The sequence below is a fragment of the Chionomys nivalis genome, chromosome 6 (assembly GCF_950005125.1).
Source record: "Chionomys nivalis chromosome 6, mChiNiv1.1, whole genome shotgun sequence".
NCBI lineage: Eukaryota > Metazoa > Chordata > Mammalia > Rodentia > Cricetidae > Chionomys > Chionomys nivalis.
Genome location: NC_080091.1, coordinates 37,705,040 through 37,731,720, shown reverse-complemented (window position 1 = coordinate 37,731,720; position 26,681 = coordinate 37,705,040). Strand labels below are relative to the sequence as shown.

Sequence of the window (26,681 nt, the reverse complement as noted above, 5' to 3'; positions counted from 1 at the left end):
GCCTTGCTGGGTCTGGGTTCACCTTATTCGATATGATGGAAAAGCATCCTTCTTAAGCTCCTGAGGTTGGTGCTGGGGAGAGAGGTGGTCTTTGGAGAACAGGACATAGCGAGATTGTTTGAATGAATGGGATTTTAATCAAGCAGTTCTTAGTACCAGAATCTCTTTAGAAAAGTCTATGTGGTTGCTTCACAGTGTTCAGATTAGAAAGATTTAGAGTGGACCAGCAGAGAGGTCCTGACTGGCTGTGCACTGATACAGTATTTGATGATTATTGGAGGGAGTAAGGAAAGGATTAAAGAGACTTGCAGGTTCTGTTGTGGCAGTTGGAGGTAATGGGCCACTACCTGGGGAATGAATGGAAGGGGATAATATGGAGAGAGGACAATGTAAGTTAGTTTGGGGCTTGCAAGGTAAATTCTGGAATTTGGGGGCAATAAGCTTTCTTTTCTGTTTTTTTGCTGTTGTTGTTGTTTTTGTTTTTCTACATCCTCAGTCCTAGACTCTGGGATTATTGGTAGCAAATAAGATCACTTAAGAAAGAAAGTAGAGCAAGAAAAGAACTTGAGAGCTAAGCAGGCTAGGAGATGGTGACATAAAAGCTGAAGGAGAAATGACAAGTAAGAGCGGTAGGGAAAGTTAGTAATTTAAATTGGTTCACCTGGAACTGCTTAAAATTGGAAGGTATAGATACATGTTCACAGAACGCAAATAGAACTTGATTCCCTTGGTAGAAAAGCTAGATGAAATTTTTTCCTTACTTGGTCCTAGAAGGTCACTGTTTTGGATTGTATTCCAGTCTAGACTCTGCCAAGATTTCAAAATAAGATCATTTTCAGCCCAGGAGGAATGTGTCCAGACCAGCCCCTGTGCTGAATGACTTCAGCATGAAGCTTCTTTAGAAAACCAGCAGTGTTGGAGCTCCTAATGAGTTATCACCCAGGCATGTGTTAAGATACTGAATTCCTTTGTCTTATGTGGGGGCAATTGGCTTGAACCCATGAGGTGCTTCGTTTGGTTTGCTACACAGAGAATCCCTTCAGCCAACTCATGCTGAGCTCTGTAAGGACTGCTGGCTTTGAGCAAGGGATGAGGACATGATGAAGCCACTAGGGAAGATATTTGAAGGGGATGTTTTTAAAAAAATTAGACATAAAATCAATTTTCATATGTGTTGAGGAATTATTACAATAAAGTACACACCTATGTAGTCATAATTATAAACCAAAGTTAGAAGTCTCCTGTCAATACCTGATCTGTGTAGTCCTCAGTGTGCCCCTGGGGAAATCACCTTCTGATAACTTTAAGGATCATCACTAGGAGTGATGAGCTGCAGGCAGGCCTGCTTTTCATCCCGCCTGTCTCCCTCATGGTTAGCTTTACACCTGAAATAACAACACACAAACTGTATTCTTTTAAACACTGCCTGGCCCGTTAGTTCTAGCCTCTTATTGGCTAACTCTCACATCTTGATTAACCCATTTCTAATAATCTGTGTAGCACCATGAGGTAATGGCTTACCGGGAAAGATTCAGCCTGTCTGACCTGGTGACTGGCTCCATAGCGCCTGAGTCACTTCCCTTCTTCCCAGCATTCTGTTCTGTCTACTCCACCCACTTGATTTTCTGTCCTATCAAAGGGCCAAGGCAGTTTCTTTATTAACCAATGAAAGTAATACATAGACCCTCCTCCATCATTTCCCCTTTTTCTGTTTAAACAAAAAAGAAAGGCTTTAACTTTAACATAGTAAAATTACATATAACAAAACAGTTTTCAAGCAAGAATTACAGTTAAAATATTTATAGCTATTTTATCTTTTATCATAACTAAGGAAAACTATAACTATCCATTCTTCAACTCCATCAGACTCCAGAAGGATATAATACTACCTAAGTAAACAAGAAGTAAGCAACTTCCAAAACTCTAGAAATGACAGAGACATCTTGCTGTCTGGACAGTCACCTAAAGTTCCTCTGTACCGTTGAGGCATTTATCTTTGGCCTTCAGGCCCATAGTATTCAGCAGACTCTTCCATGAAGCAGGAAATTTCAAAGACAGTTCAGTCACTTTTTGCTGTGTCCTACAGAATGTGTCATAGACTCTTTCATAAATCAGGAACCCCGAAAGACCATCTCACTTTTAGGCAAGTTCAGCAGTCCTCTCTCTGCAGGTTCTCTGTGTCCAGTTTATGCAACAGTCCAGGCAAGAGCAGTTTCTTGCCCAAATGACTATCAAACTCCATAAGGAGCCTCTTCGATGCCCATCTTCCTCTCAAAGTAGCTTGGTGCTGTCAGGAGCAGACATGTCTCACTATCATGAACAATCCTAAGTTATTAAGACATTTAAAATGCCATATTCTGTAGTCTTTGAAAGATATGAAGAATGCCTATCTGAAATATATCTATGCACATCTAGAAAATCTAACATGACTACAAACTTGACTATTATCGATGATTATCCTCTAACAATCTATATTTTCTAATTATACATTACATTTTTAAATGAACTACACAATCACAATACCTTAATCAAGATCAGAAATGCATATACATATAACAAAATTGACCTTAAAATTATATCAATAGAGTAAAAAACCAATGTAAATTATTCATATTTATATCATTTCCCCCTTTAAATGTAAAAGAACATTTATAAACAATATTTGAGAAGATGGGCGCAGTTTTTTCTCTCCAAACTGCTTCGTGCTGAATGGGGGCGCTGTTATTTAGGTCTTTCACAGTATAACCTGTTGCTAGGTTCATCTCAGTCGGCAGTTGAGCAAAGTAATTTTTTGAAGGTGTTCACAGCAACATTTCAGGAGGGTGTGGTCTATCATACCATATTGGGATAGAAGCAATACACAGGGTTTCATCCTCTGTGAAAACAAAAGAAGAAACTCCTTTCCAAAGCATCATGTCCTTAGATCCAAATTTTAAAGTCAAGGTATTTTCAAAATATCTATCTTGAATTAGTTCAGCAGCATTTATAAACAAATATCTTTTAGCAGCTGTTGCTCCTTCCTCAGCATTCAAACAATTCAAAGAGAGCATAATAGCATACAGTATCAAGATTCTCTGTGCATTTTCCATCTTTCTGCGGCTTTATTTTAACCTCTGTTTCATTTATTTTTATTTTTACTTTTATTTTTTGAGACAGGTTCTCTGTATATCTTTGTCCTGGAATAACTCTGTAGACCAGGCTGTCCTTGAACTCTCAGAGATCCATCTGTCTCTGCCTCCCAGGCATTGGGATTAAAGGTGTGCGCTACCACACCTTGAAGTCACAAAGGTCAATCTACCTCTGCCCCTTGAAGTCTCAGAGGTCAATCTACCTCTGCCTCCCAAGTGTTGGGATTAAAGGTGTGTACTACCACACCCAACTACTCTCTTTCTTTTTTAGGAACTTTAACCTTTAGCCTACATATATTTTTTAACATATAGTAAACCATTTAGAGGTTTTCTTCATCTTTGAATCTATCTTTACTGTATATCTCTCTTTTTGTGACCACATGCGTCTTTAATTTAATGAGCAATATGGGTAGGATTAAAGCCGTGGCTTTGCCGGCTGGATCCAGCCCATTCCTTAGCTTTCTGCGATTCGAGCCTTGTGGCCGAGGTACTGGCCAGAGCCGTGTTTATTGCCACAACTCTACAGTGTTTCAAGGTCCCTGCCAGCAAGCAAGCTGCACCATTCTGCTCATGGACCACACTCAGTCGGACTGCCTGCCTGAAAGAGTCAGAGTTTGCCCTGGTAGGATGACTCAGAAAGTCGGCATTTTAAAGCGGCACAGCTTTTTTCCTGCTACGGCTGAAAACCGAAAAGCATGTGTTCAGCTTTTCATCAACACCATTTATGTGTTTTGTGGCAGGACCTCTTAAAGAGCTGCAAGGTTTTGCAACTAAAGCTGAGTCAGGAAGCCTCTCTTAGATGAGAGCACTTGCTTGCCTCTATCAAGCAGAGCAGACCCGAGAAATTTCTGCTACCAAGAAAACATGCTTTACTCTATTCTTTCCCAAGCTTTCTCAGGCTTTCTGTGGATTCAGTTGTCCACTTCTGGGCGCCATTTGTAGTGATGAGCTGCGGGCAGGCCTTCTTTTCATCCTGCCCAGCTCCCTCATGGTTAGCTTTACACCCGAAATAACAACACACAAACTGTATTCTTTTAAACACTGCCTGGCCCGTTAGTTCTAGCCTCTTATTGGCTAACTCTCACATCTTGATTAACCCATTTCTAATAATCTGTGTAACACCACGAGATGGTGACTTACTGGGAAAGATTCAGCCTGTCTGACCTGGTGGCTGGCTCCATAGCGCCTGAGTCACTTCCCTTCTTCCCAGCATTCTGTTCTGTCTACTCCACTCACCTAATTTTTTGTTCTATCAAAGGGCCAAGGCAGTTTCTTTATTAACCAATGAAAGTAACACATAGACCCTCCTCCATCAGTCACTTTCTTTTTGGAAGGTGTGAGGCATTGTTTGTCACTAGTGTGTGTGTGTGTTTTTTGTACATGTACACATGGACCGACAATATAGAAATTGTATTCCTTTCATATAATACTGTGTTTGTGAGACTCCTCCATGTTGATATTTGTAGCTGTGCCTTTGTTCGTTTTTATTACCATAAACTATTTGTTTAGACACTCTGTTGTAGAAGGAGCAGCGGGCTGCATTCCTGCCACAGCTCCCGGCTGCCTGGCTAGCTTATGCCCCGAAATAACAACACACAAACTGTGTTCATATAAACACTGCCTGGCCCATTATATCTAGCCTCTTACTGACTAACTCTCACATCTTGACTAACCCATATTTAGTAATCTGTATAGCACCATGAGGTGGTGTCTTACCAGGAAGATTCTAGTGTACGTCCATCTTGGACTGGAGCTTCATCGCATCTGACCCAGAGAGGAGAGGCATGGTGATTGCCTCACTTCCTCCCAGCATTCTGTTCTGTCTACTCCACCCACCTAAGGGCTGGCCTATCAAATGGGCCAAGGCAGTTTCTTTATTAACCAATGAAATTAACTCCTCCATCACTCTGTAGTAAATATTTGAGTTGTTCCTGTATATGTATGCTGGTAAATATGTACAAGAGTTCCTTTGGTGGTATTTGCCCAGAAGTAGAATTGTTGAGTTAGAGGTTATATTTTGTGTTTCTAGATTAGCTAGATAATTGTAAATGTATTTTCCCTTAGTGGTAAAAGTAGAATTTTTACCAAATTAATGAAATGGACAAAGACATCCCAGATAGGCACAGAAACCTTCAAGGCACAGACTAGCATAGTGGTAAGAATTTTGGGAAGGACCAGAAGCTGCAGCTGATGCCAGACTACACAACTGAAGAGACAGGAAAGCTGCATGTTTGGGGGAAGGTGGTTCTGGATCCCCAATCACAGTGTTCATCTGTGCTTACCCAAAACAAAGGTGATAGTCCCATTGCCTACCTGGAATGCTCGAACACGGGAACCTGTCACAGACAATGTGGAGAAGTTTGCCATTGAGACAGAGCTCGTCTACAAATACTCTCCCTTCCACACCGAGGAGCAGGTGATGGCCCAGTTCATGAAGATTCCCGGGAATAGTGGTAAGTAGGCTTTGGACATGTAGCCCAGAGAATCTGGGAGCCCTAGAGCCTCTCGTTGTGTAGGAAGGAGCCATGGTTGGCTGGCAGAGAGAAAGGATTTCTGTTTCCCCAGGAACACTGGTGATCATCTTTAATCTCAAGCTCATGGACAATGGAGAACCAGAACTAGACATAATCTCAAATCCAAAAGACATCCAGATGGCAGAAACCTCCCCAGAGGGCACGTGAGTATGGCTGGAATGGTTGCAGGCCCTGGAACTGGTCTTTACTCCCTTAGGAGATGACTTCAGGGGAAAATGGAAAATCACTTTCATGGCTTTCTCTTGGCAGTATTGATAGATCTGAGAGCTCCTAACTGCTTAATAGCAGGACAGTGACTCCTTATTGAAACTTAAACAAAGACTATGATTCCCTGTTCCAACTCTCCCATTTGATAGAAGAATCTGAGGCCTGGGTCCTAGTGGCAAAATTGCACCGGGTTCCCTGTAGGGCCAGCTGAGGTTTCTGTGGGGCATCTGTGCTAGGGATATGACTGGGCAGGATATACCTGTGATGAGGGGCCATTCTGGTCAAAGTATCAAGAGAAGCCAGGATGTGAAATGAATGGTGAGGAACTGCAGAGCAGAGAGGAAGTCGTTAGCTTTGGACTTACCTTGTTGTGAAGACAGTACCTCTCAGTTCCTGCTATCTCCAGGAAGCCAGAGCGACGCTCCTTCCGAGCCTATGCTGCTGTGCTCTATATTGATCCACGAATGAGGATCTTCATTCATGGACACAAGGTGCAGACCAAGAGACTCTCCTGTTGCTTGTATAAGCCCAGGTAAGAACCTAGCTACCATGATCTGGGCTGAGAAATGGGGCCTGGCCACAGTTCTCTGGGGGTGATGTTAGGATGGTGCAGTATGAAGACTCTACACTGCTTGCTGATTGTACCTGTTTAGCAGAGAGTCTTTTCCATGGTAAGGATGGAAATGACAGACAGGCTGCTGGGTGGTTGGCCAGGCTGGTTCAGAGATGTGCCTTCTGAGATGTGGAGAGTGGCACAGGCAGCTGTCTTATCTCAAGTTCAGGGGCCTAGCCTATAGGCCCTTTACAGGAAAGGAGAAGCCATGGCTTATTACTGAGGTTTGTTCCTGCTATAAGATTAGAGATCCCCTGCTGAACACCAAAGACACATCAGGAGATCGGGGACAGCAAATTGAATAATGATTTGAATCATTTTACTAAAATGAGCTTGGATCTGTTTCATCACAAAGAGCCAGGGCAGCACCACATAGGAGGAGGCAGAGTACTTCCTGAGCTGTTCAAGTTGGCTACCTGCCCCAGTACTGCTTGGCCCTCAGGTTGCTTTTTCTACTCTTCAGAATGTACAAGTATACATCAAGCCGTTTCAAGACTCGGGCAGAACAGGAAGTGAAGAAAGCAGAGCATGTAGCACGGATTGGTAATGCTACTCCCTGTGTTAGGAGGGGGGATGAAGTTGGGGCTAGCGCTTGTTTTAAAAGCCTGGATCAAGGCTGTTCTCCTACTTAGATCCAGTCCCTCTTCAATTTCTCCATCTCTAATACCATCGGCACTGTTGTCTCTCTAGACTTGACTCTCCCCTCTCACTAGTTATAAGACTTAATGCAGGACTAGAGTGGCATAAAACACATCTATAGTTTCTTATTTAAGTCAGATACCAAGCCAGATATAGATTCAAGACCAGATGAAATATTTCATACTGCATACTGCTTCAGGTTGTCCTGACTCTAGGACAGAAATCTCAAGGTTTTCCCCCCAGAATAATTATAATTTTCTTAGCTCTTTGGTGGGGGCGATTGTCTAAAGCATTCTTCAGGCTTCAGTTCATACTGAAGGTTGAATTCCCATTGAATAATTTTTTTAACTATTGTAAGTTATTTGTGAAACAAAAGAGAAGTATAAATAAGGCTTTGCTTAAGGTTATGATTTTGAGATAGACTTACTTACTTTATATCCCATGTTGGCCTCAAACTCAATGATCCTCCTGCCTTAGCTTACAGATTACTGTAAATATAAGATGTACCATCTTGTCCATGACAGTTTTGAATGTCAGTCGTTGCCTGTTTGTTTGTTTGTTTTGTTTTTTCTGGTGCAGTTCTGTAGTTTAGGCCCAGAGGCTGCCCCATGTGGCCCTTGTCATTATGCTCTTCTTGTGTAGCAGGGTCAAGGAAGGATGACAGAGTTCTGAACTTTTGATTTCTTCTGGATTTAGCTGAAGAGAAGGCCCGTGAGGCAGAAAGCAAAGCTCGGACTTTAGAAGTACGAATGGGTGGGGACCTGACACGGGACTCTAGGGTAAGTCCTCAGACCCAAACTCTCTTTCCTTGCATATGTGGCATTGGAATCCAGTATCCTGACCTTAGTAAAATGAAATACAGCTTTGAAGTTTGTCCCCAGTAAGGTCACTTTTCTATATAAAGGCGTAATCTTCAGGTGTGTTTTAGTATCCAGGTGATATCACTTAATGTAGCATAGAGCACTTCCTCCCCTGTCTTACTGATTATGTATTGGCAGGTGATGTTGCGGCAGGTCCAGAATACAGCCATCACCCTGCGTAGAGAAGCTGATGTCAAGAAAAGGATCAAGGATGCCAAGCAGCGGTTAGTACTTGGGACAGACCTTTGGGCCTTTAAAATTATGTACCATTTGCACTGGCAGGTTGCCATTTGCTACCAAGTTTACTTGGAGAAAAACATCACTGCTGTGATTGCAAATGCTGGTCAGACGCTTCTGATCCTGCAGAAGACAGGCAGAACTGACACTTAACTCACTGCTATCCTTTTCTTACTCTTTTCTGTTAATGTTGTACAAAATACCCATTGTGTAAAACTTGAAAAATAGACATTTAAATAAATGTGAAACTCCCTTATGCTTATGAAAATATGTGTATTTATTTTTATATGTTCATAATTTATTTTCTCTACTCATTATAAATGTAGAAAGATACTATAGATTGAATTTTGTGCCTTTTGGTTCTAACTCATCAGATCGCTGATCTTAACTCTGTTTAGAGCTTCTCAGGCCCTAGGGCATGAATTCCTAGCTAAAGTCCAGGTTGTTTCCTTGTCACAAGCAGAAGTTTCAGGTCACTTCACTCTAACTTGTCCCAAGATTTTCTTGACATGTCATATGAGTGTCTTCTCTTAAGTATTCTTGTTAATTTTTTGCCTTTAAAACTCTTATTGTTGTATAAATCAGGCATATTAGTGAACACCTTTAATCCCAGTACTTGGAAGGCAGAAACAGGTGACTTTCTCTGTGAGTTTGAGGCCAGCCTGGTCTACAGAGTGAGTTCCAAGATTCTGTCTTGAAAAAAACTAAACAAACAGAACTATTGCTGTTAACATAATTGCGATTTTGAGGATGGTATGATTATAATGTTATCTTTATTCTACTATCTAACTCTCCTTGCAGAGATTTGCAGCAATTTCATAGTACCACATTCATATTTAAATCATCTCTGTTTTACAACATAAACCAGAATTCTATGTTTATACAGAGGATCACTGAACAGTTTATCCTTATCAAGTCTAACATCACACATTGAATGGAGATGGAAAATTTTAACATGTCTCAAAAATCTTAACACACCATTATTACCATATTGTTTTTGTGCTAATGAGTTAATAGGCTTGATGGTTTTGGTTTTGTTTTTTTCCTCTTTATTAGAGCACTCAAAGAACCCAAGGAACTGAATTTTGTTTTTGGGGTCAATATTGAACACCGGGACCTAGATGGTATGTTTATCTACAATTGTAGTCGCCTGATCAAGATGTATGAGAAAGTGGGCCCACAGCTGGAAGGGGGCATGTGAGTACTGCTCTAGGAGAGGTTTTTCAGCCCAGGGTGAATGGCAAAAGAGTTTTGGTGACAGTTGTGACTTTTTTGTCCTTGCAGGGCATGTGGTGGGGTTGTTGGGGTTGTTGATGTGCCCTACTTGGTTCTGGAACCTACACATAACAAGCAGGACTTCGCTGATGCTAAGGAGTACCGACATCTACTACGAGCAATGGGGGAGCACTTGGCACAGTACTGGAAGGACATTGCCATTGGTAATGGGACTGGGAGCCAGGCCTCAGCCTCTCTTTTATCTTGAGCCTTAAGATGCTTTTATGGCTTGAGAGGGTGAGTTTATCAGTTAGGAAGATGGTGAGGCTGATGAGGCCTGCTTCTAATGTAATGTGTGGGCATTCGCCTTCTAGCCCAGCGTGGAATCATCAAGTTTTGGGATGAGTTTGGCTACCTTTCTGCCAACTGGAACCAACCTCCATCCAGTGAGCTGCGTTTCAAACGCCGGAGGGCTATGGAAATCCCAACCACTATCCAGTGTGGTGAGTTGAGTAGTGAGAACTCTTCTCTAAGCTCCTATCGTGAGGATCTGTGCCCTCCTGCTGGCCTTCTGACTTGACTAATATTCATAAACATAGCTTCCAGCAGGAACATGATCTGTTTGGCAGTGGCTCTGTGAGCACAGTCTTGAAGCTGTGTTAGTTCTCCAGTTTCTCTTAATGATGTGGACAGTCACACCACCTTGGAGACATTTCATACCACAGCTGGGCCAGGCTCAATAGGTTTGGTACCATGTATCTAGAATGAATAAATGACTGAGCCTAGAGAAAGGAAGGGCTGGTGGCATTTAGATTCCATAATATTTTTAATCCTTGCTCTAATCTCTGTCCATAAGGTAAATGTATCAGTTTTGTAATAATAAATAGTGTTGAAAGTCCAGGACATCTTTGCTAAGATGAGGAGCCTGGATTCCAGTAATTGTTGATAGGTGTGGCTGACATGTAGGGAGGGGTGTTTTCTTTCTTGCAGATCTGTGTCTGAAATGGAGGACACTCCCCTTCCAGCTGAGTTCAGTAGAAAAAGATTATCCTGATACTTGGGTTTGCTCCATGAACCCCGATCCTGAGCAGGACCGGTGAGTCTTTAACAAGGATTATGATTGCTCTTCCCTCCCTGTTAGAGTTTTCTTTCTGTTGCTGTGTAGACATCACAGAACATCAGATACCGCAGAAGCAATTTGGCTTATACTTCCAAGTACAGTCCATCATTTAGAAAAGTCAGGAATTTGAAGTAGAACCATGAAGAAACATTGTTACAGTGGCTCAGTAACTCAGGCTCATGCTTAGCTGGCTTTCTTGTACAGCTCAAGACTGCCTGCCTTGGGATTACCATCTGTAGTGGGTTGGGGCCCCATACATCAATTAACAAGGCAATCCCTGACAAACATGGAATGCCCACAGACCAGTCTGATCTAGGCACTTCCTCAATCCAGGCTTTCTTCTCAGATGACTTTAGGCTGTGTGTGTCAAGTTGACAGTAAAGCTAACTCGACATTTACCAGCCCCACCACTGTTCCCTCCACTCTTGGGGTATTTCTTGAGGGCAATGCTGCTGCACATGATTTGTGCACAAGAAGGACAAATAAATGTGTCCTGTAACATACCATTTTTATACATTGGAAGCTCTGTGGTGGTTGTCAGACAGCAAGTCTCTGTCCTATCGGAATGCTGCTTTGCCACCAGTTTCTTCCCTTTACAGCTGTGAAGCTTCTGAACAGAAGCAGAAGGTTCCCTTGGGGACATTAAAAAAGGACCTAAAGACACAGGAAGAAAAGCAGAAGCAGCTGACAGAGAAAATTCGCCAGCAGCAGGAAAAACTAGAAGCTCTTCAGGTATGCCATTGTGAGCAGTGGGCAGAGCCAGCCTGTGTCAGCAGTCTGTCCAGGATAGAAGCTTTCAGTGGCTTTCGTGTCCCTTTCATGTGTTCACACCAAGGTTTTCTGACCCGAATTCCAAACACTTTTCCAGTGCACCTTGTTGATTATTTAGGTAACAAATTATTGTTTTTATATATCCAAATTGGTCCGATGTATTTAGAGTGTATAAGCATTCCAAAAAACAAATATCAATAGTTTTATAACTTTTTTTTGCCTCCTCCTCCCATTAAGAATTAAACTACTTTGTCTATGTATGTATTAGGCAAGCTGTACCACTGACCTACATCCCTAAACCCTTTTCTTGCTTTTTTTTTTTTTTTTTTTTTTTTAGTTTTCTACTTCATTTAATTTATTTCTATTTTGGAAATACATGTTTATGCTGTGTAGGGTTGAAACTACATAGTTCTTGAACATTTTTAGATGACTTTTCTTGCTTTTTATTTTATTATTTTTCTTTCTTTTTTATTAAGATTTATTTATTAAGTATACAGTGGTCTGCCTGCATATGTCCCTGAAGGCCAGAAGAGGGCAGCATATTTCATTTCAGATGGTTGTGAGCCACCATAGGTTGCTGGGAATTGAACTCAGGACCTTTGGAAGTAAAGCCAGTTCTCTTAACCTCTGAGCCATCTCTCCAGCCCCTTATTTTTTTATTTCTTTAAATCTCATTGAGTTTACCTTTCAGGCCGGTCTTAGACTTAAGATTCTCTGGGGTAGCTCTTTCTAATTTTGCATGAAAGCCTACACTTAAAAACCTCTCTATATAATTTTTAGTAGTCATAGCCAACCGTCCCGTGTATATTTAATATATGCATATATTATTTTTAGTGCATAATAATTTTTTGGTAATTTGTGAAATTGAAAAGAGTTTACAAGCCGGGCGGTGGTGGCACAAGCCTTTAATCCCAGCACTTGGGAGGCAGAGGCAGGCGAATCTCTGTGAGTTCGAGTCCAGCCTGGTCTACAAGAGCTAGTTCTAAGACAGGCTCCAAAGCTACAGAGAAACCCTATCTCGGAAAGAAAAAAACAAAGAAAGAAGAGTTTACAAAATGTTATGGTTTTAAAAGAATTCTTCTCGAGAACTGGAGAGATGGCTCAGAGATAAAGAGCACTGGCTGCTGTTCCAGAGGTCCTGAGTTCAATTCCCAGCCACCCACATGGTGGCTCATGATCATCTATAATGAGGTCTGGTGCCCTCTTCTGGTGGGCATGCAGGTGTACATGCAGAGCACTCATACATAAAATATAAATAAATAAAATTTGAAAATAAAATAAAAAATAGCCTTGCAGGCAATGTACTGTTTTGCATTTTTCAGTTTATTTCTTCTCTCATATATTACATCCCAACCAGTTTCTCCTCTCTCCTCTTCTCCCAGTCATGTGCCCTCCACAATTTTGCACATTTTACCAGTATGCAGAAGAGTTCTTTATATTGCAAATTTGATCAGCAAAGATTTTTTTATTTTTAAGGTTGATCAAATTTTCGTATGTGCTTAATGTTTCATGATTTCATATTTATTTATTTATTTATTTATTTATTTATTTATTTATTTATTATGTATACAATATTCTGTCTGTGTGTATGTCTGCAGGCCAGAAGAGGGCGCCAGACATCATTACAGATGGCTGTGAGCCACCATGTGGTTGCCGGGAATTGAACTCAGGACCTTTGGAAGAGCAGGCAATGCTCTTAACCGCTGAGCCATCTCTCCAGCCCGATTTCATATTTTTTAAATGATTTATTTTTACTATTTTAAAAATGTGTCTGCCTGTACATGCACAAGTGTGTGCATGGAATGTGTGCAGGTGCCTGTGGCATCCAGAAGAGGGCATCAGATTATAGATAATGGGAACTGAACTCTGGTGCCCTATAAGACCAATTTGCACTTTTAACCAATGAGCCCAATTTTGTATTTGTTACAAAATTATTTTCCTTTCTTCTGTGTCTATACTTACTAACTGAAAATGCCTTTTGCTGGGGGAGTTTACAGAGACAGGGTTTCTCTGTAGCTTTGGAGCCTGTCCTGGAACTAGCTCTTGTAGACCAGGCTGGACTCGAACTCACAGAGATCTGCCTGCCTCTGCCTCCCAAGTGCTGGGATTAAAGGCGTGCGCCACCACCGCCCGGCTTGTAAACTCTTTTCAATTTCACAAATTACAAAAAAATCCCAAGTGCTGGGATTAAAAGCTTTTGCCACCACTACCTAGTTTGTAAATGTCTTAAGCATGCTGAATTCTACTCCCTTCTCTGGCCTCATGCCAACTTCTCTTACCAGTCCTTTCCCACCTTTTTGGTTTCCTTTTTAGAAACTCTAAAGACTTCCCCAGTCTCTCAGTTGCTGAATCAGTCACTTAGGTACCCTTTATATTTATATCTGTGTGCATATAGATGTATTATCTGTGTGTGTGTATGTATGTATATAATGTATATGAATATATACATGCGTGTACACACATACTGCCTTTGTAGTGATAATAGCAAACTTTCAGAAATAGACCTAGATCACTGTCTTAGGCACATAGTGAGGTTCCAAAAAGATTTTAAAGAATTTATCATTACCTTTGTTTTGCAGAAAACCACACCCATCCGCTCACAAGCTGACCTGAAGAAATTGCCCTTAGAAGTGACTACCAGACCTTCCACTGAAGTAAAGCCCAGGGACATAAGGGAGGCGGGGCTCTTCTGGTGTCTTAAGCTAGTACCAATGTTCCCACTGTCTTTGGACTTTTTTTAGGAACCTGTACGGAGACCTCAGCGTCCTCGGTCACCCCCTTTACCTGCCGTGATCAAGAATGCTCCTAGCAGACCCCCTTCTGTTCAAACTCCTAGACCAACTAGCCAACTCCGAAAGGCTTCGGTTATCAGCAACCCCCCAAAGCTGCCTGCTACCGCAGCCCGAGGTGAAACTAGTGTATCCAGGCTGCTCCAGCCAGCTGAGGCACCTCGAAAGCCTGCAAACTCTCCCATCAAAACTGCACCCCGACCCACCCCTCCTGTGCAGCCCCCGTCACCATCTCTACTCCAGAACTCCAAGAACCTTCGGGAGATTCCTGCTCAAAAAGCCATCAAGACTCCAGTGGTCAAGAAGCCGGAGACACCTGTTAAACATTCTGTGGTGAGACACTTTGCCTCCTCCATGTTCCAGCTCATTAGCAATGCTGTAGGGGAAAAGTTATACTAGGGAATCCAGGATCACTGAATCTCCATGCTTTTCTGATGCCTTTGAAGAAGAGGAGCCTATATAGCAAGAGACTTGCTCAGAACTTACACAGTGAGTTTTTTACCCAGCAAACCCAACCTTGGTCTGCTGCAAACTTGAGTCAACTCCATTGGCTTCTTGTTAACTTGGTGACAGACAGCTTTGGTAGATTATGGCAGTAGTCATTGTTTTTCAAGGAGGGCTTGGCTGACTAAGGTTAAACAAGAATCTTCTCAGGTGACAACTTTTGTCAAAAGTCCACATAGTATAAGTACCAGGAGGTTGCTTGTGTGTGTACTGAGTAATTCCGAGCAGAAACTGACATAAGCTCTTTTGAATAGTTCTTTAGGCTGTATAAAATCTGAAGGCCGAACAGGGCCTTCATGCTCCTACTCTCCTGATCTAGGCCACCTCAGGACGGAAACGGAGTCTTGCAGTCTCTGATGAGGAAGAGGCTGAAGAAGAAGCTGAAAAGAGGAAAGAAAGATGTAAACGGAGCAAGTTTTCTGTGAAGGAGGAAAAGAAGGAGGCAAATGAGGTGGGTGATCACATGAGGCTCACAGGGATTGCCTCCCTGGGCCTCTGCCAGCGCCCATTGTGTTCATGCCCTGAGGCTTTGAGCCTAGTTGACCTCTTAACCTGTTACCCTAATGAGTAGAGACATGGGGCCAGGTAGGATCTTGAGGTTTGTTCTAATAATGGGCCAGTGTATACGTCCGTATGTGGTGTGTGTGTGTGTGTGTACACCTAGGAGCCTAGAATCACTTGAAATGTGTCTCTTGCCTGCTGTTTTATTCATAAAGGTGGTGGAAGGGTAGATACCTGGGACAGAATAAAAAGACATGTTATAGCTGGTGACCATGAGTAGCCAGTAACACAAAAGAGCCCTCCTTGACAAACAATGACCACTTGAAGAAGCTTCTAATAGACCGTTCTCCTCGCAGCTCTCAGACAGTGCTGGGGAAGATGACTCAGCTGAACTCAAGAAGGCTCAGAAAGGTAAGTTTAGGGAGTCCTGTCAGCCTGTTTTAGAAATGGAAGTAGAGCCTTTACTGTCAGCAGCTTCCTCCTTAAGTTAACAGCTCTTTGGGCTTGGTTTCTATAGTTGGTCCAGCTTTCCCTTCATGATGTTTAATTTTACTTGTGATGCTTGAGATTTTTGAGCAGACATGCATTAGATGGTCCAGTTTGGCCTTGCATTTGTAATCCTCTGGCTCAGTCTCCTAGTACTGGGATTAAAAGGCATGAGCCATCATGCTTGACTTGTGGTTTTCTGCTTTTGGGTTTTTTTGTTTGTTTTGTTTTGACACAAATTCTTTGGTGTTTGTCCTTGGCAAGTCACTCATCCTGTGTCTTGGCTCTATGACAGATGGAAGAATCCGCATTGCCAAACTTCAGAGTGCATACTGGGGGACTCACCTGGGGACCTTGTACAAGTACAGCACTGGCTAAGTCAGGAGCACTGATGTAGTTCTCTGATTTTCACTTGTGTTTGAATTCTCAGATAAAGGGCTGCATGTAGAGGTACGTGTGAACCGGGAGTGGTACACAGGTCGTGTCACAGCTGTAGAGATGGGCAAGAATGTGGTCCGGTGGAAAGTGAAGTTTGACTACGTGCCCACAGACACAACACCAAGAGACCGCTGGTATGCCCTCTTCTGGGATGTCAGAATAGCAGAAGTTAATTAGAATAAAGGGAAGCGGTACCCTCATGTCCTTCCTAGCAGCCTGTTAGGAGCTTAGGACAGACATGATACGCTCTGTCCTCCATAGGGTGGAGAAAGGCAGTGAAGATGTACGACTGATGAAGCCACCTTCTCCAGAGCATCAGAGTCCTGACACGCAGCAAGAAGGTGGAGAGGAGGAGGAGCCTGTAGCCCAACAGGCTGTGGCCTTACCAGAGCCATCTACCTCTGATGGTCTAGCCATTGAGCCTGACACTACTGCCCCAAGTACCAACCATGAGACTATTGACCTTCTGGTCCAGATTCTTCGGTTTGTGTTTCTTTGCCTTTTTCTTAGGGCTGACGATAGTTCACTTTTTTCCATGCTATTCTGAGTTCCTGTCCCTCCCTTTTTTTCCTACTTAGCAATTGCTTGCGATATTTCTTGCCTCCGAGTTTCCCCATCTCCAAGAAGGAGCTGAGTGCTATGAATTCAGAAGAACTAATATCTTTTCCTCTGGTGAGTCTGGCCTGATCTTTGGTTGCTTATTAGCATCTCATCATCTTCCCTTCTTACTGAGGGAAGATTTGAGAAGATAGGACTGGTGTGCAGGAAAGAAAGCTAGCTTCACCCCTTGAGGCTCCTTTTCAGATTTAGGATACGTGCATCTCTTTTCTTTTTCTCAAATCTGTCCTAGGTAACACTAATGAGATTAGACTCAGCATACCTAGAACTTGGGACTTGGAGAGAGGAAGAGGGAAAGTGGTGGTATCTGGAGATGAACATGAGAACTCATGTAGCCCAGAGGACTCTGCTGGCTTTTTGCTTCTGCCATTTTAAGATTTGCTAGAGGTGGACTTGCTGCTACTAGGTAGCTGGCCATAGCCTGAGAGAAATGAATGTTGTGGCAGTGGCCAGAGAGCCTTAGCAACTTGGTAGAGAGGGAAAACACCAAAAAACTCTAACCAAATAAAACAGCTAGGGCTTCAATAAATGCCTGCTTTTGTAAGTGCAGGGGACTGTTTGGAGGCGAGGGCAGGAGGCTTTTGTAAGCAGCAGCAGGCTGAAAGATTTGATGATATGGTGCATCTTTGGGTATCAATCTAAGCCTCATTTTTATGTTGGAAATGGTTGAGGCAGAAAGAATTGTTGATCTGAACCATGCCCAGGGCCAGTTAGCCAATAATAATGGGTTTGTAGACTATATGGTGTGTAAAATTACTCAGCTCTGCAATTACAGCATGAAAGTATCCAGAGGCGTCCATCAAGGATAAAGCTTTATTTACAGAAACACCCAAGTTGATTTTTGTCTGCTGTCCTGGCCTTTATGGGGGCACTTTTAGTAGCATGTCATGCCACATTCTTGTCTCACAGCAAGCCCAGCCCAGACTGTAGCTTTTGCCCTTGTTTAGACTGGGCTCTCCAGAGGCCCTAGGAGAACAAACATCTTCAACTTGTTACTTTTGGCATCAACCTGTGAAATTCAAAGCAAAAGCCAGAGTACGGCAGGACCTCAGCAGTAAGCACTGTCGCTCAGCCCAAAGAGAATCAGTGTGATTGTCCAAGTCTAAAAATAATATCTAGCTTGTTTTTGTAAAAGTAGTAGTACACAACTTTGATCTTCTGGTTGTAATTTCTAAAACCAAACTTTCAATTTTGTTCATTTTATTCCTTATCAGACTGTAAATGGTGCTCTTCAGTAATTTCACAATTAAAAGTTTAATATAATTGTCTTTAAGATATTTGCATTTGGCTTAAAATTTATTTTGTGCAGCCAAGATATTTTTTATGTAAAATGTGAAGTTTCTGTTGTCATCATGGTGTGAGACCGTAGTGTAGATTGTAAGCCCCTCAGTGCAGCGACTCACGCAGCCTTCAGAGAAGCAAATAAGTACACTGGATAGCCAGGACCTGTGGTAGTTTTCCTATGAAGATGACTTCCCTTCTCAGTGACAGTTTCTGAGCAGATCATACTGGGATACGACTTAAAATTGTTTTTAACTACTTTTAACCACCTCATAATAAAAGGCTTTGTTTTACAACTAAACAAATCTGGGGATAATTGCTGTTGGTAGGTGCTTGGTAGCTCTTTGATCCTAACACGATGTTGGATATAGAAGTCCTATTCTGGAGTTAGAGGGGTGTGATTAAGCTAGGAGAATGATTCTACAGTCCTTTTTAGCTGTGTGGAAGGGAAGCCATCCTCTCAGTTTACTAAGCACTTTGCTGAGTGCATTGTATCCTCATCCTTGTGGTATCCCCAAAGGACTGCTACTAAAATCTCTTTACCTTGGTTCTAGAAGACTGCTTTCCCCCAGTACTGAAAGAAACCCAAGTTACTTGTGAACTTATGGCCCTATCGTGTTTCCTTCCACAGAAAGAGTACTTCAAGCAGTATGAGGTGGGACTCCAGAATCTGTGTCATTCCTACCAAAGTCGTGCTGACTCACGGGCAAAAGCCTCAGAGGAGAGCTTGCGCACCTCTGAGAGAAAGCTTCGTGAGACAGAAGAAAAGTTACAGAAGTTGAGGACCAACATTGTAGCACTCCTGCAAAAAGTACAGGAGGTGAGCCAGCAAATTCCTTGGAGAAGCTAGACTAACTGGTCTTGGAGTGAGGCTGGACTTTTCACAGGACTAACTACCCACAAGAGTCTGTTTCCAGCCCTGGCTGCTGCTCTGAGTCCTCACAAGAGGGCTTGAAGTGATAGAGCTGCCTGGGCCTCATCCCAGCCAGATCCCACAGACCGTATACAGTTTGCTTTGAGAACCCTTTAAGCCATAAGCAAAATTCTTACTTATCTAAATGGGTCCCAGGTGGGGTTGAGTAGTGGAGAAGTGGGATGTTGCCCCTTAGGGGTCTGGTTCATCTTTCTTCTACACAGTAGACTGGGGGCAGGCTTGTAGAGAAGCTAGAGCTATAAATGGGATGGTCTCTAAAGTAACAAAGGAGACTGAATCCAATGGGGAGGCAACTAGACTAGGATGGACTCTGGAGACTAGGATCTGGCTAAGCTATAGTAGGGAGTTATGGATGGTAGGAGAGACAGGACCTCTAAGTATGTGGTTTGAAACCCAAGAACAGAACATTACTGGGGGATGTGGCATAGTCCAATTTTCAATATAAGACACTAGGTGGAGGGATGCAGAGAACCTGGCATTCCTGGGCATGTACAATGAGTTCTAACAAAGGATAACAGATTTAGAAACAGGGCAGGAACAAGAAACAGAGAGCTGGGCAAGAGAACAGAATGGAATTCTGGCCCAGTCCTAACCCCCAACCTGTTTTCCTGCTCCAACTGATCCCCACCCCACTCTGTTCCAGGACATAGACATCAATACAGATGACGAGCTGGATGCCTACATTGAGGACCTCATCACCAAAGGGGACTGAGGAGCTGGGAGGCAGATAATTCCTCTGCACACCTGCCTCAGCACAGCAGCTTCTGGGGAAGGGGATTTCATTAGTGAGTTGGTGGACTTAATCTTGGTTTGACTCATGTGGGCCATTTGTGCTTTGGGAAGGAGATTCCTTGAATCTTCCGCCCTAAGTTTACATAAATATTTATTTTTTAAAAGAGAAGATGTTAATGCCTGCTGTGAGACTGTTCTTTTGTGTGACTCTTGAGGAAAGGGCACAGAGTCTGAGCCATTGAGCTCCTGGAACCTCAACATAGGATGAAGCAAGCACCAACCTGAAGTTGGAGAGGCTCCGAGGACAGGAAGATCAACAATGGGATATGAAAAGTATGTGGCCCCAGAGACTCAGATCTACAAGACCCACAAGGGGGTGATCAAAGCAGGTCCAATATCAGAAAGACTTCCTGTAGCAGATCTCCTGGTGTCCAGTCAGGGCTGTGAAGGTCTGTAGGCTACCTGAGCAGCTGTCAGAGTCATCCTGGCTGTCTTACCCAGGCAGCTTGGAGATGATTCTTAATGCTCAAATTTCCCAACGTACCACCTACTTTGTTGCTGAAGGAGCCATTTCTCAAGTCAACCACACTGTCCAAGCTCAAACGTAGACAGCTCTGACTGGTCAAATTGCTGGGCTGGATAGCACTCTGAATGTTGAACTCCAAAGATTCTCAGGGTGTGCAGGTGTGAAAGAGCTCTCTGGAGGAGGAGGCTTCCTCAGTGGTGCTAGTTCCTGGAGAGCCTTTGCTGCTGCTTTTCTACTATGTCCTTTGTGGGCTTCAGAGAGCCCAGCACCTCCCATACTCTGAAACAGTGAGGAGGAGGAGGACCATGTGCTTTAGACAACTACTCAGAACCGGAAAGGCAAGAGTTTCATCTGATGGCCATTGGGAGAATTCTGGTTCTTGTCCCACCAACTCTTCACTTCTGTTGAAGACCTCTGAAGATAGAACTGTGACTTTGTACTCCTGATCCAAAACACTTTGGGTTTGTTTCCTGCATCTACCCACTTCCCACGGTGTTTGTAGAAGACGGGGAATTGGTGAGGACTATGCACATGTGGCTAGAAGTGCCTGCTTGGGTTCTAGGCTGCCCCAGACTATCCCATCTGACAATTCCTGATGCAGGATTGTTTGGGGGGGGGAAGGGGAGTATCATTCAGAAGTAGTCCTTTTCTCTGGAATATTCTCCAATAGAAGGGTTTCCTGTGTTGGTGCACATAACCCCCAATCCAACTTTCTGTTGACCCTATCCAGGCAGTGTGTGGTCCATTTTTGTCTCTAAACCCGCTGTTTAAAGAAAATTGGTCCTGCTTTTTTTACTGGCAGGTAATACTTTTTTTTAACCTACACATGTAATCAAAACATGTTACCATAAATTTCTACTGGTGAGACTCCTTAAGTTCAGTACATTCTTATGCGAAATACAAGATCTTCCTCCTCACCCATTACATATCCACTGTCTTTGTTCTTAGCTTCATTTAACATCCACAGACACAGAACAACTTCATTTCCTACATTTTTTTTTAATATTTATTTATTATGTATACAATATTCTGTCTACATGTATGCCTGCAGGCCAGAAGAGGGCACTAGACCTCATTACAGATGGTTGTGAGCCACCATGTGGTTGCTGGGAATTGAACTCGGGACCTTTGGAAGAGCAGGCAATGCTCTTAACCGCTAAGCCATCTCTCCAGCCCTTCCTACATGTTTTATCTTTAACTTTCTGGATATACTAAATCCAACCTCAGCTTTTCTGAATGCTGCTTGTTCCTATGTCCTACTGTTCTGATGGCAAGATAAAATATAGGGTCTTTCCTGGGAACAGCATGAAATAGCTGACCTTGGAACCGATTGATAAGGTATCCACCGGCTCTAAAAGAGAGGGATAGGGTTGAAGATGCTAAGTGACAGGTGGACATGGTAAGAATTCACTTATTACAAAGGGCTGAACATGAAAAGCAAGGCTTCTACCTGATCCCCACGTTCTCCCTAGAGATCAGATTATTCATCTTGGATACAGCAACACATCTGCCCTCTTGGGTTTCCTTAGGTTTTTCACCAAGTACGTCATACTTTGTTTCAGAGTGAGTCTAGTATACGTCAGCTTTGTTCTGAACCATCACAGGACATTTCATTATCTTGAATGTGTTGTCATGTAACAGTCTGTGAACACTTGTGTTTCTAACATCTGTGGAAAAAGCTGTGGTGTGTGTATGCTTTTATCCATTACACTTGTATACAGGGTAAATTCCAGAAAGGACATCAGATAGATTCCCATTCTGCTCCCAACAGCTTCAGTTGTAACTCATTAATAGTGGGTATCTCCAAATGATACTGGGCATCACAAATGTGACTGGGCATTTTCATTGGCTTGCCCAGGTGTTTTTTTGGTGCAGAGGTATATGTAGTTCTGAATCTAGGACTAGGGATCTTTTTGTAAATCATGAGTTTGCAAAATCCTCAGGAAAATAACTTAGTAGGATTTAGAATTTCCAACCCCATTTGGGAGTAAAATTCTGTCTACTACCAGGTAAAGACAAGGACATGACACTTGTTTTCCAAGAATTAGTACAGGCTGAGGAAACTTCTGGTTTCTTCATCTGTCTGAGAGACACTGCTTTTTATCTTATAGGCTCATATTTCCCATGTTATCAGCACCTGGCTGATAGTTGGCACCTTTAGGGATCAGTAGTAAATTAAGCCAGGTAAGACTCCAAATTTGCCATTTACACAGAACTCAAGTTTAGCCTGAGTGTTTTGTGCCTCCTCTGGCTACTTGGCTCCTATTTGGAAGGTCATCCAACAGGGTTGGGTGAGCCTGAAACATCCTGAGAATTCTACTGCAAGGCTCTGGATTGTAACTGCAAGCTAACCACTTCCTGCATAAACATTAGGAGGTGTACATTAATTACAAACCTTGGCCTATTAGCTCAGTCTTACTAACTAGCTCTTGCAACTTAAATTAACTCATTTCTATTATACACTTTATCACGAGGATTGTGACTTGTTACCTCAAGTCTGTGTTCTCCAGTAGCTGCTGGCATCTCACTGATTCTGCCTTCTTTCTCCCTCTGTTTTGATTTCCTGCCTAGCTATATTCTGTCCTGCCATGGGCCAAAGCAGCTTCTTTATTAGCCAGTGGTAATAAAATATTCACAGCATACAGAGGGGCATCCCACTTCACTGGACTTCACTGGAGATGGAACCTAGGAGGCTCCATGTGCAACAGCCACACTGTACTGGCTTTGCAGGGTCAGCTTGACCCAGAAGGCAGGACTCCAAACAGGTTCTGCCTTCAGACTGCCAGTTCCCTTGCACTGCCTAGGGACCCTTTCTACGATGGCAGGGATGGTGAGGCAAGATGTTCAGGTGCTAGGGCCACTGCTGGCTTCAGCAGAAACTTCCTTCTTGCAAGGTAAAAAGGTTGTTCTGCTCCTTGTTCCTTCTCTTAGGGATACTGCAGACAGATCTTCTAGTTTAATAAAGCCACAAGGACAAACAGGTTCCTGCTTGAGAGTTAGCCCAGTGTTTCTAAAAAGTCTGGAGCTGTGGGCTGAAACTAGAATGGGGGCCAGAAACCACTTGCTGTCTTGATCCCCAGTTTTTGCTTGTAGGGTTCTCTGTACTCTACCAGCTACCTGTAGGCCTTCAGGTGTTTACAGTGGCCCACATTAAGGACTACCATCATCATCAGGTCAACTTCATCAGTATCCAAAAGGGAGAGCTGGGCTTCCATGCAGCTTCTGCCAGACCTGTGCCATTTCCTGGGGTGTTTGTCCTCAGCAGTTGCCAGCTAATACCTGGAGGGGGGGGGGGCTTTTACCTTGAGAGGGCAAAGAATCATAAAGATTCATGTCCTCGACCTTCCTGGGATATTTCCAGGATTCTCAGGGTCCCCTGCAGTCCCCTTTTAAAGCTGTGGCCAGCTCTACTCTGTGACTTACTGTCCTCTGCACCCCTCCCAGAAAGCCTCCCCAGTAGTTTGGTCATTAGACTGGCCTTGGGGTTATTCAGTGGGTACTGGAGAGGAGTCTGACAGCCTTTTTCTTTCGTTCTTTTGTGATTAACCATCAGCTACCATGGCACCACATTTGCCAAAGGATTGATTATGTAACCCAGAGGACACAGCACTTTAGTAGCCACTCGTCTCTCTGGAGGTGACTAACATCCAACACTGGCCTCCTTACAACTGGCCAATAGAGGCATTCTGTGGATTCTCCGCCCCCAATCCAGACAGCATCTACACAAAGTTACACAGATGACAGCAGGCTGGCCATTTGAAGCAAGCCGAACAATACAGCCCTTCCTATGTCCACCATCTTGCAGAAAAAAGCTCTTGGACAAAAGAGTGTGTATGGTTACCTGTAATGATCCTCCACAGAAAGCTGAGAAAACAGACTGGAGCCATGGCTCCGCAATTAAGAGCTATTCTGGGTCTTGGGCAGGACTCAGGCTTTGGTTTCCAGCACCTATAGAAGGCTCACAAATGCCTCCAGTTGCAGTTTTAATGCCCTCTTCTGCATCTGAGGGCATCACACATATATGTAGTGCACAGACACACTCGAGGCAAAACATTCATACACATAAAGTAAAATTTTGGACCTTGTTCACCTGTAAGATAACCCCAGGGTTTGATGAGTCCCTCGGTGCTTATAATGCAGATATAAATTCTCTTGTGGAGTGAGCCTCAAATCTGATCAGAGAGCAACTGGTTACTCTCATAACAGACTGGCCACTATTGCACCTGTGGGTGCGTTTTGCCCGGCTGGTCAGGACCTAGGTTTATTCCCAACACCCACATGGTGGCTCTCAATTGTCAGTAACTCCAGTTCCAGCAGATCTGATGCTCTCTTTTGTCCATTATGGGCACCAGGCCTGTATGTGGTGCACACACACACACACACATTCAAGAAAACATTCATACACATAAATAAAATTTTAAGAAACTATTGTAAAACTTTGTCCAGTATATCTAGTTTTCTTTTTTTTTTTTTTTTTACCTATTACGCATTTTTAAATCCAACTGGGCATGAATTTACCACTTAGCAGTATGTCTTTTATAAGTGGCTGCCTTCTATTTGATATTCTTATTTGTATTTGTGAGAAAACATTTGATAAGGATGGAACACAGGACCTTGCACATGCTCCAAAGTGCTTTACTGAGCCACCTCTTATGCCTGAGAATTCTTTTTAATGTCATCGACTGTTTTGCAGAGGACCCAGCTTTGATTCCCAGCACTCATATGGCAGCTCACAACAACCTGTCTGTAATTCCAGTTCCAGAGAATGAGGATCCAACACCCTCTTCTGGCCTCCGTGAGCACTCATGTATGCACAGACACATGCAGCAAATGGATCATACACACACAAAAAAATCTTAAGGTAGTTACTCTGTTACTGTTATTGTGTAGGTTAAGTGTTTAGAGTTGTCTCTCAGGTATCATCTCCCCCCCTCTCCCTGGACCCTCCAGGTTTCTTTCCTGTACAGATGATTCTTTTAGACAACTGCTCTGTCAGGAGCAACAATTTGGGCTCTATAGTTTGGGGAAAATTAGGAGTTTCCTGGGTCATTCCATTCAGTTCTTCCCAGGTTCATCTCTAGGGCCCCATCCCAAGTTAACACTTCTCCACAACCACACCATCTTTCCAATGTCCTTGCACTCTGCGGACCACTGAAACACTTCGCCTCTATGGTCTACGTACATTCTTTGCTGTTGTTGTTCTGGCTTCTTTGCTGGCTTAATCTGTGCTCTGACCCAGCAAATATCAGCATCGTACTGCACTGTGTATGTGGTATGCAGTTGTCAAGGTATACATGCAAATGTGTGTGCACACCTGTAGAGGCCCCACCTGGATGCTAGATGTCTTCGTTAAGCACACATGTTGAGGCAGGGCTTCACAAATGAACCCATGTTTGCCCATCAGCTAGTCTAGCTGGCCAGCTTGTTCCCCGCCATTCCAGCACCCATCTCTGTTGCCTCAGTGCTGGACCTGCAGGTGGCTGCCATACTTGCCTGGGCTTCATGAGTTCTAATCCTTTTGCTTGCAATGGCAAGTGTTTGATCTTCTGAGCCATCCCCCAGACCCCTTTATTTTACTTTACTACTCCAGGAAGGGTTTGTGTAGTCCGGTGACTTGAGGTTTTGAATGGGAGACCCTACCAACCCAGTTATCACGGCAGCCTTGCCTTTTCCTTAAAAATCCATTTCCTACTCAGAGGGGCTTTCATCCAGGAACCAGACTGTAGGTCAATCTTTCTAGAACACTGCACTATCACTCCCTGTTCAGAGCTCTGCCAGGCCATTCCTGGCTCTTTGCGTATCTCTGTGCTTCAGTGTGCAGGCCTTTGTCCTCTCTGGATGGTGCCCAGTGTGGCTTGTTCCCTCCCTTGCCCTTTGAGTCAGGTCCATCCTGGGGATGCTTCTGCTCACAGTACCCAGCAATGGAGCAAGGCTGGAAAGGCTCTCTACGGGGCCCAGTTGGAGCCTGTGGTGTTAGTGCCCCACCCCACCTCTTCCCTCACCTGGAAGCCTCTTTGGTCCATGACTCAGAAGTCAGTGATCTGAGTTGCCTGGCAACAGGGCAATAGATGTCGCCTAGGCCACAGTGGTAAGGCAACATGGAACTCACCAGATTTTATGGAGCCGTGAGACTCACGGCCAGAGTGCCTCTACCTAGGCATTTCTGGGAACAAACGATCAGGGGCCAGTTCTGCACCATGGCTCTGTTGATACAGGGTTGCCTCTCCTCTGGCCAGCTGGTGTTCCCTCTGTCCACTGAGACTATCCCATCAGGTCTTACCCCGCACCCCCCGCTCCTTTTGCAGCTTGGGAATTGAGCAGAACAGAGCCCCACGCCTCCCACATGGCTGTCACCTTTATTAGCCACACTTCATCTAGCCACAGACAGATTCTGGGACAGGGTTGTGGAAAACTCCAGAACCAAGGTTTTTATTATGGTCAGAAGGTACTTGCTCAGCCTGCTGGGAAGAGGCACATTCCAGCTCTGAGGGAGACCTGTGGCCCTGCCCTTCCCCCTCAACCCCCCCCCCCCCCCCCCCGGAGTGGCA

At 43.6% G+C, this 26,681-nt stretch overlaps 1 protein-coding gene across 2 annotated transcripts in view; it reads left to right on the top strand.

The window, feature by feature from the left end:
* The window catches only part of Morc2 (MORC family CW-type zinc finger 2), a 46,454-nt gene extending 24,467 nt beyond the window's left edge, over positions 1-21,987 (top strand). For both annotated transcript variants that reach the window (XM_057772221.1, XM_057772220.1), the window contains 20 exons: positions 5,422-5,581; positions 5,694-5,805; positions 6,276-6,401; positions 6,946-7,025; positions 7,818-7,900; positions 8,120-8,205; positions 9,275-9,415; positions 9,503-9,657; positions 9,808-9,936; positions 10,424-10,529; positions 11,153-11,285; positions 13,904-13,978; positions 14,066-14,446; positions 14,937-15,068; positions 15,475-15,529; positions 16,035-16,176; positions 16,304-16,525; positions 16,621-16,714; positions 18,573-18,761; positions 19,519-21,987. In XM_057772221.1, the coding sequence (XP_057628204.1) occupies positions 5,422-5,581; positions 5,694-5,805; positions 6,276-6,401; positions 6,946-7,025; positions 7,818-7,900; positions 8,120-8,205; positions 9,275-9,415; positions 9,503-9,657; positions 9,808-9,936; positions 10,424-10,529; positions 11,153-11,285; positions 13,904-13,978; positions 14,066-14,446; positions 14,937-15,068; positions 15,475-15,529; positions 16,035-16,176; positions 16,304-16,525; positions 16,621-16,714; positions 18,573-18,761; positions 19,519-19,587 (2,670 nt within the window). In that variant the 3' untranslated portion in view covers positions 19,588-21,987. The remainder of the gene's footprint in view (positions 1-5,421; positions 5,582-5,693; positions 5,806-6,275; positions 6,402-6,945; positions 7,026-7,817; positions 7,901-8,119; positions 8,206-9,274; positions 9,416-9,502; positions 9,658-9,807; positions 9,937-10,423; positions 10,530-11,152; positions 11,286-13,903; positions 13,979-14,065; positions 14,447-14,936; positions 15,069-15,474; positions 15,530-16,034; positions 16,177-16,303; positions 16,526-16,620; positions 16,715-18,572; positions 18,762-19,518) is intronic.
* Positions 21,988-26,681: the final 4,694 nt, after the last annotated feature.